Consider the following 17,075-nt stretch of genomic DNA (forward strand, 5'->3'; position numbering starts at 1 on the left):
ATGAAAAGAGTTGATCTGGCTCTCCCACCAATATTAATTCCTATTTTTGGCAGCAGGATTTAGGAAAAATTAATGTAGCAAATTTTATACAGGCTGAATTGAGAAGAGAAAATTGGGCTCCAAGAATCTAGGCTTTTGCAGAATGAAGAACCAGAATTAAGATGGTTGTGGAGATGTGACTGACTTTTCCCCCATATGATCCCACAATCCAAAGATGATAATATGTAGAAAAAAGAAAGTAATGGTCTGTTCTTTCATTGCAAATATTAAAGACCCCAAATTTATAATTTAACACAGTTTTGGAGAGGGAATATATTTTTGCCAAGGTGCTAATCAGCATTTCTGCTTTGGTTGAACCAGTTTAATATTTCACTAACTTTCACCTGAGTCTTTATACCTTCCCTTCCCATCATCCCAAATCTGTGATCTTCTTGAAGGCAGAGACTTTTTCGTATTATGCTATATAGTTAATTAATTGGATTGATTTTTCATCTTTTGGAAAGAATAAAAAGCTTTGGGTGTGAAGAATGGTAGCCTATGGAGCAGAGAACTTTGAAGTGGGCAGATATTTTCAGTGTATTGCCTGTGCCATAAGAGACCTTTTCAAAACAGTTCATCAAAAGTACAATTTTCTAAAGGTTTTTAAATGTTAGTGTATAGCTGTTGTCCTTAAGAACAAATAGAGAGGGTTTTTTTGTTTTGTTTCGTTTTTTAAGTATAATGTCGTTTGGATTCATAGAATTTCCTGAAGTTTTCCTTTGGGGCTGCTGAGAGGAAGAGAGAATTTTAATCTGACATGCTTTCATGAAAGTGGTTGTATTTTATAAGCAGTAATAGGTGGTTGAAGAAGCAAGGTGATTCAATGGAGGGGGCAAAGAATGAATTTTTAACTTTGGAAGTATACCCTCCAGGTAACAAACAGGGCAATTTTGTTAGTATTTTGTTAAATTTAATAAACCTAACAGAATTTCAAGGTTTTTTATGTGATCCTTTTTTTGATTCTCTTTTGTATATTTGAATATTTGTGTTTGATGATTAAACTCATAATAAAAAAGAAAATTAAAAATAAAGTGCATATGTTTGGCTTTTTTTTTTTATGTACCCTTCACTTCTGGTCCTCAGTTTCTTCATCTGTAAAATGAAAAAGTTTGACTATGATCTTAAAGTCCCCTTCCAGTTCTAAAATTCCCTGATACTTTAATAGGTTTTATGCTTCTTTGATAGGATGATAATTTTAACCATTGACCATTTAAGTTTCTTTTTATAAGTTGTCAGATTGACATTAAGTACAACCATTCTTAGTTTGGATGAGCTTTTTTCCAGTAATATATTGAAATGCCTATAGAGATGTAAACTATGGCAAGAAATTACCAGACACAATTGAAATTCTTTCTCTGTCCATTTAAACAACTGAAAACAGGATATAAGAAGATTTTTTTTTCTCCCCCCATTTAGGTACAAAGAACTAGTTCGCTATTTGAGAGCAGTAAAGTGTAATGAAGGCATTGGGTAAGAAAGAAGCTATGTGTCCCTTCAGATAGACGTGTGATCACATTTCCTATGTAGTTACATTCAAGATCAAATTATAAGTTGCCCAAATCCTTTAAAATGAAGGGGTCTTGCCTGGTGATAGATTTGTATAGATTCTATGCATATTTTAAATACTAAACAGATTTCCACTTATCTCATTTATGCCTTTGAGAAGTTTAATTTTAAAGGAAGCAACCTTTATACAGGTTAAGGGATCTTAGAGACAAGATTCCTTTCTACTTGTGCAAAAGTGGTGATTTCACCAGTGCTGCATACTCGTTACTACTTCCCATCAACAACCTGGCGTGCTGCACAGCCTGCCGGCTCGCACCCTTGCAGTTTGAGAGCTACCTGAAGATGTTCTGGACAGGAAGCGTTCCCTCAGGGAAGGACTTCCAAGACTCTGACAAGTGGATTTTGAACATAGGTGAGCACTGACATCCTCTCACATGTTTTACACGTGCTTCTGGTGTGGTATTCAACTTGGGTTTTGGTGCAATGGGATGTTTCTCTCCTTTAACAGCTGATACTGAAATAGCATTACAAAGTGTGAGATATATTGTGCGGGGCATGGGTCAACGATCTAAATTGAATATATATATATATACGTACATACATATCTGTATGTATTTTATATACATCTGCATGTAATCTATATTCTCTTTATATGTGTGCGTACATGTGTGTATGTGTATTGTATACATATCAAAGATGGTGTAAGAGATAAGACCAAGCCCTCATCAGAATTGTGAAATTGGTCACATAGTCTCATCTCTGCCACTTATTAGTTGTGTGACCTCAAGCAAATCATTGCCCTCTCTGGACCTCAGTTTCCTCCAATAAAATGAGGGGCTTAAACTACTGTGGGTGATTCCTAAGGTTCCTTCTACTCTGACATTCTATGATTAGATATTTTTGTGGCATCTTCAAGCCTTCCTTTTTAGATCATCTTTCCTTCCTAGCAAACTACTACCCTCAAAGCACTTGTCCTAGATCCCAACTCTCAGCTGGTTATGGTTTCCCTGACCCAGAGATGTTTGCTTTTTTATATGTCCTTATACCTCGGAGTATGAATAGGGTGGGGCATTGATCTCCTGAGATGTTCTTTGTGTCTACTATCAGCTTCACCTGAATCTTTCCTTACCATGTGATCCCCTTAAATTTGCTGCAGTTGAGACAGACTGGAGCAATTATGGTCCCCTAGTTAAAATGACCATTTGTTCCTTAAATAAGTTATGCAGGAGTTAGGCATTTAGCTAGGTAGATTACTTGAGTGGATCTTTTGTTTTTTAGGATGGGAGAATATATTGTCTTTTTTAAGGCCTGTTCTATGATTTTGATTTTCAGTTCTTTTCCTTCAGGTTCTCCTGTAAAATGTTGTACTCTAATTAAGCAGGCCCTCCGAGTACTCTACAGCAATCGGTCCTTGTACAGAAATGTAAGGATTCCATTCATATTTATTCATATTTCATTCATATTATATTCATACTTGCTGTAAGCCGGTCTTTACTATTAAAAAAATGAAATCTAGTTTCAGCCTTTAATGCTGTGTCACACTTAATATTTATTTTAATTCTACTCACATTTAACCAAACTGGATTTTATGTTAACTGTATTGTCACAGTCACAGTCACAGAAAGAGATTGGTACAGGCTTTAAGAACCAAGCCGTTTGAGTTTACAGTCCGCTCTCTCATTTCTTACTATAATTCGGAAGTTGCTACTGACCAGCTTTACTTTCCTTTTTCCCCCTGCCCTAAATGAAAGAAGAATCAAGGCGGCTAGCTCTTTCTTTCTGCCGTCTTCCACAGATTGATTTAGTCCTGGACGAGGTAGTCATCTCTGAGCTTGTTTCCTCTTCTGTAAGTAGGCATGATGATGCTTGAAGCACTACCTCGTCCCTAAGAAGAGAATGTATATTAAATGTATTGCAAACCCTAGGGAATCTCTATACATGTCTACTCTTAGTACTGTTCCCTGCTTGTTATCCTGCCTCAGACATTCTAGACGTGTGTTTCAGAGCAAGCTTCAGTGTGCGCTGGGTAGCTCTAACACTAAAGGTCATAAAGAAGAAGGGGCTGACCTGCACCCGGGGCAAGAATCTCTTCATCTTAGGGTTCCCTTTATCAGGGAAAGCACAGGCTGGTCCCTAAGCTTAGCTGACCTACTGACTTTTGTGCTGCCTTCACACAGAGGTGTTTTGGGGAAAGTACTTTGTAAACTTCAAAGCATTATAAAAATGTAATTTTTTCTTCACAAACTTGCTTTTCTGGATACCTCTATTTCATAGATATCTCTAATTATTTACCCTATTCCCCTGAAAAAATTTTCATGAGCCAAATGTCTATAAAAAGTGAGTTTCTTTCTTTAAACAAAGGGATGTTGCAACAGTTGCTTACAAAGAACCTTTTGTGAGCTTTTTCCATTGTTTTCCCCCACTTCAACCCCCAAATACCTAAATTCTGATATCTTTGGGGAGAGAAGAGAGAAACTTGGTGAGAAGTATGGTACTAGTTTTGTATTTAGTATATTCTGTAAAGAAGAACATTAGCAGCCCCAGCTCCACTCACTCTTCCACCTTTTGATTTTTGAAAATCCTTTGTAAGGTTTTCAGAGCCTGCAGTTTGATGTCAATTAAAACTCCTGTTTTTCAGTCAAGATGCTGGAGTGCCCTCATCACAATTTTGGGCAGTAGTCCTATCTTGGAACGGAATGGCCTCCTTACTACTCTCACACTGAGAGAACCAGCACCTTCCTTCAGACAGGTAACTTGTAATCTTCTAAGAAACAAGCTAGTATCCTGGGGTGGCCTAAATTAATACTTTAATTTAAAAGTAGCATAGAGGCCAGCGGAGGGGACCCTGTGCCCTCAAGACCACATGTGGCCCTCTAGGTCCTCAAGTGTGGCCCTTTGACTGAATCCAAACTTCATAGAACAAATCCCCTTAATAAAATAAAATGTTCTATAAAACTTGAACTCAGTCCAAAGGCTGTACCCAAGGACCTAGAGGGCCGCCTGTGGCCTTGAGGCCACAGGTTCCCTACCCCTGAGCTTAGACATTTCCTGAAGTTTCTCTGAAAAATATTCAAGCTTATTTGTTTTTAGTTTAAGCTTGGAGGCTGAATATCTAGGTACTAGTTGCTCTAAAGATAATCTGAATATGCAAATGTGGCCTAGTTTAATAAGACTAGTATATCCAACTTATAGAAAATAGATTAGAGCATGTTCTTTTCAGGAAGGATGGTTCCTTTAAATTTCTTGAGCTTATCTGGTATATTCAAGTGCTTGTTTATGCTTTTGTACCCATTCCTCACTCCCGATCGCAGCCTCCCAGTTTGTATGAGACCCTGCCTGTGTGCAGACCTGGGTATACTGTGGGGCATCATGAGTAAGGGTTAGAATCTGAAATTGATACATACAGCCTCTGAAATAATAGTGTAAGCCAACAGAAGAATAGGACTTAAATATGTAATGTAACTTTTTTTTAAAAAAGAGTCTTGAACCAAAAGACATGGGTTCCAGTCTCAACTCTGACATTTACTGGTTGTATGATCTTGGGCAAGCCACTTACTGCTATGAGTCTCAATTTCCTTATCTGTAAAATGGGAAAAATAACACCTGCCCTATGTAACACACAGGATTGCTTTAAGGAAAGCACTTTGTAAATTATGAAATGAGTTGTAGGAATGTGAACTCTTTGCCTTAATGTCAGGGTTCAACAATATTAAACCAACTCCAGAACTGTATGTATCAGCAATCTTTCAGGAGTATATCGAGGATGTGAATATATCATTCCAAGGATTTAAGAAATTGTAAATGAAAAACCAAACTACTAACAACTTTCTATACAAAAGAACAATACACCATTGTAGTTGACTTCTGAGTTATGGTTAGCCTAGAGCATTTTGCATTTGAACAAAATAAGCAGGTCTGACTCAGCCAGTAAGTGACCATTGGATCTGGTTCAGAGGACCTGGGTTCCAAAAACAACCCTGATACTCATTGCGTTTTTGAACAGGGGCAAGCCACTTAACGTCTTTAGGCCTCACATTACTCATCTAAAAAATTATCATTAAAAGAGATAAGGAAGGAAACTATTTTGCTGAAAGGCACCATAGGCAATGAAGTCATGAGTGCTAAGAGTGTGTGTGTGTGCACCAAAAGGTATAGCACCTAAATTTTTGAAGGAAAAGTTGAATGAGTTACAAGAGGAAATAGTTACTACTGGAGGACCTCAGTTTTCCCCTCTCAGAACTAGATGAATCTAACCAAAAAGTAATCAAGAAAGAAGTTAAGGAAGGGAATAAAATTCTGGAAAAGTTAGATATAGATCTCTGGAGAAAACCTAATATGGGGGGCGGCAGGTCGGTGGCACAGTGGATAGAGCACCGGCTCTGAAGTCAGGAGGACCTGAGTTCAAATCCTGCCTCAGACCAACCACTTGACACTTACTAGCTGTGTGACCCTGGGCAAGTCACTTAACCCCAGTTGCCTAAAAATGAAAAAAATAAAATGTGTAAGGAAACCGAGTATGAATGGAAAGGAATATACCTTTTTCTCAGCAGTACACGGCAGCCACACAAAAATTCACCTTGTATGAGGACAGAAAAATCTCACAGCCAAATGCAGAAATAATAAATGCATGCTTTTCAGATTATAATGCGATAAAAATTACATTCAATAATGGACAATGGAAAGAGATTAAAAATTAATTGGAAACTAAATAAAATCTAATCCTAAAAAAATAAAGTATAAATCATAGAAAGAGTCAATAATTTCAGTTAAAGAAAATGACAACAGTGAGACAACATACCAAAATTTATGGGATGCAATCAAGGTGGTACTCGGGAAAATTTATATCTCTAATTGCTGACATCAATAAAATAGAGAAGAAGCAGAGCAATGAATTGGGCATGCAACTAAAAAAAAAACTAGAAAAAGAACAAATTAAAAATCCCCAGTTAAACACCCTATTGGAAATCCTGAAAATCAAAGGAGAGAGTAACAAAATTGAAAGTAAAATCATTGAGCTAATAAATAAAACTAGAAGCTGGTTTATGGGGGACACAATAAAATATATAAACCTTTGGTTAATTTGATTTAAAAAAAGGAAAAAAGAAAACCAAATTACTGGTATCAAAAATGAATTCACCGCCAACGAAGAGGAAATTAAGACAATTGTTAGGAGCTATTTTGCCTACTTATATGCCAATAAATTTGACAATTTAAACGAAATAGGTGAGTATCTACAAAAATATAAATTACTCAGGTTAACAGAAGAAATAAAATATTTAAATAACCCAGTCTAAGAAAAAGAAATTGAACAAGCCATCAGTGGACTTCCTAAGAAAAAATCCCCACGACCAAACCAGATGGATTCACGAGCAAATTTTACCAAACATTTAAAGAACAGATAACCCTAATACTATATAAACTGTTTGGAAAAATAGGCAAAGAAAGGAGTCTTACCAAATTCCTTTTATGACACAAATATGATGCTGATAGCTAAGCCAGGTGGAGCCAAAGCCAAGAGAATTATAGACCAATTTCTCTAATGAATATTGATGCAAAAATTTTAAATAAAATACTAGCAAAGAGATGACAGTAATATATCACAAGGATCATACTATGAGCAGGTGGGATTCATGCCAAGAATGTAGAGCTGTTTCAAAATTAGGAAAACTATCGGCATAGTTGACCATATCAATAACAAAACCAACAGAAAAAATATAATTATCTCAATAAATGCAGAAAAAGCCTTTGACAAAATACAGCACCCATTCCTATTCAAAACACTAGAGAGCATAGGAATAAATGGAGCTTACCTTAAAATGATATGTAATATTTATCTAAAACCATCAGCAAGCATTATCTGTAATAGGGATAAGCTAGAAGCCTTCACAGTACAATCAGGGGTGAAGCAAGGATGCTTTGTCACCTCTTCTATTTAATATTGTACTAGAAATGTTAGCTATAGTAATAAGAGAAGAAAAAGAAATTAAAGGAATTAGAATAGGCATTGAGGAAACAAAACTGTCACTCTTTGCAGATGATATGATGTTATACTTAGAAAATCCTAGAAAATCAACCAAAAAACCTAATTGAAATAATTAACTTTAGCAAAATTGCAGGATACAAAATAAACAGACACAAATCATCAGCATTTCTATATATTACCAACAAAGTCCAGCAGCAAGAGATAGAGAAATTCTGCTTAAAATAACTGTAGACAATATTAAATGCTTGGGAGTCTACCTGCCAAGACAAACCCAGGAACTATATGAACACAGCTATGAAACACTTTTCACACAAAGTCAGATCTAAACAATTAGAAAAATATCAATTGCTCATGGATAGGCCAAGCCAATATAATAAAAATGATAATTTTACCTAAATTAATTTATTAAGTGCCATATCAAATTATCAAAGAATTATTTTATGGAGCTAGAAAAAATAATAACAAAATTCATCTGGAAGAGCAGAAGCTCAAGGATATCAAGGGAATTAATGAAAAAAAAATGTGAAAGAAGGTGGTCTAGCCATACCAGATCTCAAACTGTATTATGAAACAGTAATTATCAAAACAATATAGTAGTGGCTAAGAAAGAGTGGAGGATCAGTGGAATAGGTTAGATACAAATTACATTGTAGTAAATGACCACAGTAATCTGTAAGATAAACCCAAAGATCCAAGCTTTGGGGACAAAAAGTCATTATTTGACAGAAACTGTTGGGAAAACTGAAAAAACGGTATGGGGAAAACTAGGTATAGACCAACATCTCACGCTATCTACCAAGATAAAGTCAAAATGGGTACATGATTTACACATAAAGGATGATACTGTAAGCAAATTAGGAGAACATGGAATAGTTTATCTGTCAGATTTATGGATACGGGAAGAATTTAGGACCAACAAAAATATAGAGAGCATTACAAACAATTAAAAAGTTTTTTGCACAAACAAAACCAATGCAACCAAAATGTAAGGAAAGAAGAAAACTGGGAGGGGGGAGGAATTTTGCAACAAATATTTCTGATAAAGGCCTCATTTTTCAAATATATAGAGAACTGAGTCAAATTTATGAAAAGACATCATTCCCCAGGTGATACATGGTCAAAGAATATGAACAGGCAGTTTTCAGACAAAGAGATCAAAGCTATCTATGGTCATATGAAAAAATGCTCTAAATCATTGTTGATTAGAGAAAGGCAAATTAAAACCGCTCTGAAGTGTACCACCTTACACCTATCAGATGGGCTAATGTGACAAAAAAGGAAAATGTTGCATGTTGGAGGGGAATACAGACTGAAGCATGCTATTCTTCACTTCCATTTTTCTTTTATTCGCGTCGTCTTATACAAGATTACTAATGTGGAAATGTTTACATAATTGCACTTGTATAACATATCTGATTGCTTACTGTCTCGGAGGAGGGAGGAAGGGAATGATAGAATTTGGAACTGAAAACTTAAAAAACAAGTTTAAAATTGTTTTAACATGTAATTGGGGCGAAAAATAAAATATATTTTAAAAAATGATAGGGGTCAAATTAGATGATTTTTAATCTTTTTGTGGTGGCTGAGATTGGAGATCAAAGGGTTGCCCATCAATTGGGGAATAGCTAAACAAGCTGTGGTATCTTTTCCACTCTAAATCCTACAACATGTGACTTTGTTGCAGATGGTATGTGACGTGTCCTTTGGCATTTTAGAAGAACTGAGATTGAAAGTCAATGTTTCTTTGCCTTCAAATGTATTTTATGGTTCTGTAAGTTTGTAATTTTGCCTCTTTTTCTCTGTGTGTTCTGATATTTGAGGTTGCAGTGTTAAATAATGAATAATCTTTAATACCATAGGCCTCAGTCTGAGTATTTAAACTATACATCAGCTTGAGAATTACCCCAGTCTTTCCAGTCTCACATCTCCAGCTTCCTTTCAGACATCTTGAACTGGATGTCCTATAGATATCTTAAACTCAGTATATCCAAAACAGAACTCATTATCTCTCCCCCTAAACCCACCCCACCCACCTCTCTCCTACCTTCCCTATTTCCATAGAGGACAACAACATCTTCCCAGTTCATCGGGCTCACAACCTAGGAGTCGTTCTGCGTTGCTCACTGTCTCTCACACCATCCCCACCCCAACCCATATCCAAACTGTTGCCAAGGTCTGTCTGTTTTACCTTTGCAAGACCTCCTGCATACACCCCCTTCTCTCTTCTGACACTGCCATCACTATAATGCAGGCTCTCATCACCCCACACTTAGTCCATTACAATAGCCTACTGGTGGGTCTACCTGCCTCAAGTCTCTCCCCAGGAACAAATAAAAATGCTCTGCTTGGCATTCAAGGCGCTTCATAACCTAGTCCCCTCCTACCTTTCGAGTCTTGCACCTTAATTTCAGTACAAACTCTTTGATCCGATGACCCCAGCTTCCTGGTTGTTCCAAGAACAAGACACGTCTCTTGGCTCTGGGCATTCTCTCTGGCTGTCTCCCATGCCTGGAATGCTCTTCTTCCACTCTGACTAGTGACCTCCCTGGCTTCATTTAAGTCCAAACTAAAATCTCATCTTTTGCAGGAAGCCTTCCCCAACCTCTCTTAATTCTAGTGCCTTCCCTCTTAATAATTTCCTATTTATAGCTTGCTTTGTATATCTTTGTTTGCATGTTGTCTCTCCCATTAAGCTGTAAGCTTCTTGAAGGCAGGGACTGTCTTTTGCTTCTTTTTGTATCCCCAGTGCTTAGCACAGTCCTTGGCACATGGAAGGCATTTAATAAATATTGATTGATTCATTCATTTAATATTTATCACTAGACACACATATGAAAGGCACTGTGTGTTAGGTACTAGAGGAGATAAAAAACTAAATAAGATAGAGTTTGAAGAAGTCACTGTGAGATCTCTTTTAACTGTGGCGAATCAGGGAAACTTTCGTGGAGGAGGTAGCATTTGAACCAGGCTTTGAAGAAAGAGAAGAATTTCAACAGGTGAAGATAGAGAAGGTATTGAAGTTATGAAGAACTATGTGAGCAAAAGCACAGAGGCAAGAAAGAGTGGTACATATTTGTGGGAACAGGAATGAGGCAAGTTGTCCAATTTAGGCAAAGAGAATACATAAAGGCGAGTAGAGAGAAGTCTGAAAAGATACGTCAGAGCCCAGAATGCCAAGCCAAGGAATTCAGACTTGGGTGGTCAGGGGAGAACTTCTAAGCTGTGGAAAGATGTGATCATATCTCTTGCTAAGGGTGATTTAATCCATGCAATTCCATTGTGTTTCTTTCATGTTGCTGTTACTGAAGCAGCTTGGTTTTACTTGGACTTGGTGGCAGAAGACATGGGTTTAGCCTCCCGGATAAAATATAAAATCCTCAATTTGGCATTTAAAGCCTTCCACAGTCTGGCTCCTACAATCCTATCCAATTTTATTTATTTTAGGGACTCTCCTTTATAGTCAAATTGGCTTAAACTGTTTTCCCCTTTACTACATTTCATCTTCCTCCCCTGTGCCTTTGCTTACATGGTGCCCCACGTCTGATGCCCCCTGCCTCTTCTCCACCTCATAGAATCAAGCTTTTCTCACAGTGCTTTTCAGTGCCACTTGTTAGCACAGAAACTTCTCTCACCCCTGTAGCTCTTAAGTGCTTCCTCTTTTTTGAAATTACTTTGTTTTTTATTGTATAGATTTAGCTACATATGTTTTACCCCTCTACAGGATTCATAAGCTCCTTGTAGATGAAGATTGTTTTTGTTTTTGTTCCCTAGCACAGTACCTATCATATGGTATACATAGTCAGTGTTTGTTGAATTCAGCTGAATCCTGACCCTTCAACTTACAGTCAGTTCTGAGTCTCAGCTACCTCTTCTGTAAACTGGGCCTAAAAAATTGTACCACCTAACTCACAGGATTGTTAGGGGGAGAAAATGAAGTGATAGAAAGCCCTCTGTCAGTCTTAAAGTGCTCTGTAAATGTCAGCTTATTTCATGTTTCTGTGATTAAATGAGTCCTATATGTCATTTAGTTTGATAGGGAGGTCCTGGGTGCTTTTGCACTCATAGCATTGCTTAATAAAGAGGAATGAGTGTACTTGGGTATTTGTCTCTGATTGTTGTTTGTTTGTTTTTCTAATTAGCAAAACCTTGAGGCCTGCTTTCTTCTCACCATTCAAGCTGTGCTTCAGATGCTGCTAACTGACTTGCCATGGTTGACTTCTTTTCTTGAAATCATGTTAGCTTTTGGGGTAAGTTCTAAATTTTTGAATCTAAGTGATTAAAGCAATTTTTTACTTTTTTTTTTCTTTTTCAAAAGACCTCCAGGCATGGTGGCACGTATCTGTAATCCCTGCTATTATAGGAATGGTGAGGTTGGCAGATTTCTTGAGCTTGGGAGTTCTGAATTGCAGTGGCCCAAGCATTTCAGTGTCTGTACTAAGTTGGGCATTAATATCATGAGCCCCTGGGTATGAGGGATCACTATGTTGCATTGGGAGAGCGTGAACCAACCCAGGTCAGAAATGGAGCCAGTTAAAACTCCTGTGTTGATCAGGCTATGAGGAGCACCTGTATTTCCAGCCTATGGGTGTGGGTCATTAAAAAAGAAAAAATCTGAACCCAGGTACTAACAGTCATAAATACAAAGATAATGTATAACCGTTTAGCCCACATCCAGTCATTTACCAGGCTTTAATTCTATCTCTACAATATTCCCCATAGCTACCATTTTCCTTCCTGTCTATTCCTATTGTCATCTTCCTGGGTTCAGACCCTTTCTACTACCTGATTGAAATTCTTCCTTCTACCTTGCATTTCCCCCACCCTACCCTATTCCATTCTTTATCCCATTACCAGATTACTCTTTCCTGGGTATGACTTGCTGTAGTCTATAGGGAGCCATTGAAGGGATTTGAGTAGGGGAGTGACATGATGAGTCCACGTTCCTTATCCTGGCAGTGAAGGCCCTTCACAACACTGATTTTCCTCTGAGTCTTTACTCATACTGCCCAGGCTACATGTATTCTGTGTACCACCAAACTGGACTACTCTTGTCTTCATGTATAACTAGCATTTTTCTCTCCCCATTCCATTGGCCAAGGTGACATAGTCCCTATACCTTGAACACTGCCCCTTCTCTCAGCCTTTCTGTCAATCCATTCCCAGATAAGAGTAGCTCAAATGATACTAACTCCATGAAGCCTTTTCTGATCCCTGAATACTTCCACTAAGCCATAGAGGAAATGATCTTTTCCTTCTTCTGACCTCCCCAGAGTACTTGTCTTTTAATCACACCAGATGGATAGATAGATAGATATACTCTCTTTGGCATTGTAGTTATTATGCATTTGTATAAAATGCAGTATGGTGAAGTGGATAAAAGTACTGGGCTTGGGTCATCCAAGATGGCAGAGTAGCAGAAAGAGGTACAGCAATCTCCACCTCCACAGCTCCTCTAAACAGATCTAGAAAATGCACCAGACCAAATTCTGATGAGGAAATACGAGGGGAAAAAAGCTGACTGCAAATGATTTTTCCAGCTTAGATAAGGATAGGGGAGACAGATTTGTGGATATTGGGTATGGTATCTGTCCAGAAGCATGCCAGGTGCTAAGAACAGGTACACCCAGAGCCAACTGGCAGCTCTCTTGCTCACTGCCTAATTCTAGGTCATAGATCCAGGGAGCACTAAGGAGGGGACTTGTACCTAGGGATGGCATTCCAGGTGAGGAGTAGTTGCTGATTCCAGCTACGTACCGAACAAGGAGATCATCCAGGGAATGGAATAGCAGAGAAAAGGGGGATAGGATCTCTGTGTTTGCCTTTGTGTCACTTTTCTAATCCTGAGCAGAAAGAGCTCGGCATCTAGCTAGACCCAGTTCTGATCCCTCAGAAGTCCCTTGGGACAGAGAACCAACACTGATAAACCATGAGTTGCCAAGCATGAGGGGAGACTGAGACACTTTGAGATCTAGCCTCCGAGGAAATTGCCATCAAAGGAGAGGGTTAAACAAAGAATAATAGTGGAAAATAAGGGAGAAGGACTGAAATTGCCAAAGATCTCAGGAGGAAGAAAACTAAATTAAAGACCTTGAGCATAAACAGATAAACCAACAGGGAAGATACTGATAGTAGAAGGGAATGTGGCCTCCAGATCAGATTAGAGAGTTCGGGCTTCTATGAACAAGTATTGTAAAGACAAAGGAAAATTATTCCAATACCTGATAAAGCAAAGGACCTTGTGGGACTTCTGCAGGATAAAAGAATGGTTTAAAAGAAAATAAGAATTGTGAAAGCAAGATATAATTGGCAGGATTTAAAAAAGAAAAGAATCCACAGTGGCCAGTCTCACTTATGAAACAACAGAAAGGATAACTAAAGTATATTGAAATGAAGGTCTAGAACAAGAGAACTAAAAAGCAATAACATTAAAGGAAAGCATTATCAATCAAAGGCGAGGTGTTTACTCCTTTCTTGGCCTGTGAGTGACCACAAGCCTTCTTTTCTGCCTTGGCACTGTGAGGAGGATTCCCTCTCCACTGCCACTACAAGGTCCACCATGCCAGCGCTCCTCCTCGCCCTAGGACTGCCATCCAGAACTGCGACCCAGATCCAAGCACAGGCAAAGCAAGAGAATCCTGCCTCAGCACCAGCAAAGAGATCCCTGCAATCCCCCTTTGATCAGCCACTCGATTTCCCCTCTGTCTGTGGGCTGAGAGCTTCAGAAGCAGCTGCCACCCAGTGCTGGGACTGGGGCTGGGACAGAGCTTCTCTCTCACTGCTGTCCCCTTTCCTACTGACCTTGTAAGTTATCTTTGGCTATTGTGGGTTGAGAAGTCTGAATCACAGGCAGCTGTGGTGGTTTCCAGGTCTCCTGAGGCCTGGTTTTTGCCTGCGTGCCCACACTGAACTGCGCTTCTCTCCCAGCCCAGCACAATAGACTTTTCCAATCAACCATCCAGGTTGTCTTGAGCTGGAAATTTGTTTCACTCTGTCTTTTTGTGGATTCTGCTGCTCTAGAATTTGTTTTGAGCCATTTTTTACAGGTATTTGGAGGGGTTTGTGGGAGAGCTCAGGCAAGTCACTGCTTTTACTCTGCCATCTTGGCTCCACCCTGGAAAGCGTTATCTCCACATAAACAAAGCTTAATTGACCTTGAACACAAAATGAATAAAGATAACTTAAGAATTAGAGGTCTCCCTGAAGAGTATGACAAGTCAAAATTCCTGAATACCATAATGCAAAAAATAATGCAAGAAAACCACCCAGACCATCCAAACAAAGAAAACAAAGTGCCAGTCCAGAGAATCCATAGATCACCTCCAGGAGCAAACTCTATGCTGTAAGCTCCAAGACAAATAGTGGCCATTCGGCTGACAAATGACAAATTCTTCAAGCAAGAAAGATCTTCAAATATAAAGGAAGGGAAATTTTAATTTTTGTTATCACTCAGATGTTTCAGTCATGTCTTACTCTTTATGGCCCCATTTGGGCCTTCCTTGGTAAAGATACTGGAGTGCTTTGCCATTTCCTTCTCCAGCTCATTTTACAGATGAGGAAACTGAGGCCAACAGGGTGAAGTGACTTCTCCAGGGTCATATAAACTAGTAAGTGTTTGAGGCTGGATTTGAACTCTGAAAGACGAGTCTTCCTGACTCCAGGTCTGGCACTCATCTAGCTATAATTTTGAAATTTTAATAGCATAAGATTGTTCTGAACCCACTGAAAACCAGAGGAGGAAATGAAATCATATTTTCTGAAGAGCAAAGGAACCCAAGATGCACAGCCCGAGGTGATTTACCCCGCAAATCTGAGCCTAACCATAAATGAAAAAAAGATAAACATTCGATCAGAAAGAGGCATTTGAAACATTTCTTGAAAGAAAACCAGACCCGAAAAAATTATTTGCCTTTCAAATGTCCAAGGTAACAGAAATATCATGAAGACAGACCTTGAAGAGATTTCTTTCTAAATGTACACAGAGAGACATGAGTGAAAGCAGAAGTGAGAACCAGGCTTGAAACCTAATGCACAAAACCCCCTAACACTTTACCTATAAGAAAATTGGTGTTTTTTATGGGACTAAATTACAGAATAGGTGTGCACAAAGCAGGTGAGAGGAGGAAGAAGATAGAGGGGAACATATGATATACCCTAGTCAGGTTAAAGGCTAACAACGAAGGGAAAATAATCCCTGTGATCTCTCAGGAAGAAGAGAGCTTAGTGGAGTATGATTGAGGAGACAAAGGGAGGGATTGGAAAAGGGGAGAATCTTATTTCATTGGTGGTAGGAGATACCACTGATGAATGTTCTATGGTTGAAGAGAGAGACTCTAAAACAAAAGAAACTTAACAGTAAATACAGTCTGCAGAGATTTGGTGCTTGGACCATTCAGCTTGCCTCAGGAGAAGGGAAACCGGAGCTCCTAGAGCACCTGACACTCAGAAGAATGTAAGGGCATGGATCTAGGGAGGAGATTTTGAGGCAAATGGAGAAAAAAATAACCAGTGGCAGGTAGAAATCGGGAATAAACTGATCAAGGATGTAGGAAGAATCCTATGAGTCAATATCTTCTCTGTTCCCTACAAGGGTGCTTTTTCTTAGAGTGAGGCACAACAGAAAAGGGAGAGAAGAGGTGTGGGGCAAGATCTACATGGCAATAATACAGAAACTTTAGAAGAAGGAACCTAAAATGGGTACCTTAGAAATTTTAGTTTCATGGAGAATGCAGACACTAAAGAAGGGCTAAATAATTATAAGGACCATGAATTAAACAATAAAAGTCTAGAGCAGACAAAACAGGAAGATAAATAATGAAGAGAATGAAGAAAAGAAATTTTTTTTTAGAAAAAGGCACAGAAAATGGCATTTTTAAAAACTGGCTAACAAGAAAGGAGAGGAAGAGGGTTGTTGATTACTTAACTGAGAGGAAAAGAGGGGAAGAATTAAATTAACTAGGTAACAGAAAGGAAAACACTAAGCAAAACCAAGTAAAGAGGTAACAAGTGGAGGGGTGAGGCTTGAGAATGAAAAGAAGAGAGCCTGTGGGAATAGGATTGCCTTAAAATTAAGCTAAAATAACTGCAGAGATATAGTACTGAGTTTATGTAGGAAGGGGGGAAAAATAGCCTGATTTTTTTGTGGGGGGAAGGGGAACTATTAGAGACAAATGGAGGAAAATATAAAATTAACTCATAAATTTCAGTGTAAATGGACTAAACAGTCCAATAAAACAAAAAAGTAACAGACTGAATCTGCTCCGCACACCAAACACATTTCAAAAATAAAGAGCCAAAATAAAAATGAGGGGCATAAAAGCAGGAGTTGCAGTCATGCTATCAAGAGAAAGCAAAAACATTAAAAAACACTTAATGTGTGTGTGTAGCATCCCCAAAATTCTTAATTCGGTTTTAAGCTGTTAAAACTTAAAACTGCCACTGCACTAAGACTTTTTGGAACACTATAAATAAAATGCTTAAAGCTGCTGCAGCCCTTTACATAAAGTAGGCTCATAATGATGGCTGAATATTATGAATGCTCTTAGTCTAT

At 38.4% G+C, this 17,075-nt stretch overlaps 1 protein-coding gene across 2 annotated transcripts in view; it reads left to right on the forward strand.

Annotated features, from left to right (window-relative positions):
* Positions 1-17,075, forward strand: part of LOC110222006 (uncharacterized) — a 54,991-nt gene that overhangs the window by 30,996 nt on the left and 6,920 nt on the right. For both annotated transcript variants that reach the window (XM_021006803.2, XM_021006805.2), the window contains exons 11-16: positions 1,456-1,509; positions 1,737-1,957; positions 2,892-2,968; positions 4,184-4,294; positions 9,213-9,299; positions 11,668-11,775. In XM_021006803.2, coding sequence (XP_020862462.1) covers positions 1,456-1,509; positions 1,737-1,957; positions 2,892-2,968; positions 4,184-4,294; positions 9,213-9,299; positions 11,668-11,775 — 658 coding nt within the window. The remainder of the gene's footprint in view (positions 1-1,455; positions 1,510-1,736; positions 1,958-2,891; positions 2,969-4,183; positions 4,295-9,212; positions 9,300-11,667; positions 11,776-17,075) is intronic.

This window comes from Phascolarctos cinereus, unplaced genomic scaffold, assembly GCF_003287225.1.
Source record: "Phascolarctos cinereus isolate Bilbo 61053 unplaced genomic scaffold, phaCin_HiC Scaffold_4;HRSCAF=312, whole genome shotgun sequence".
Classification (NCBI taxonomy): Eukaryota; Metazoa; Chordata; class Mammalia; order Diprotodontia; family Phascolarctidae; genus Phascolarctos; species Phascolarctos cinereus.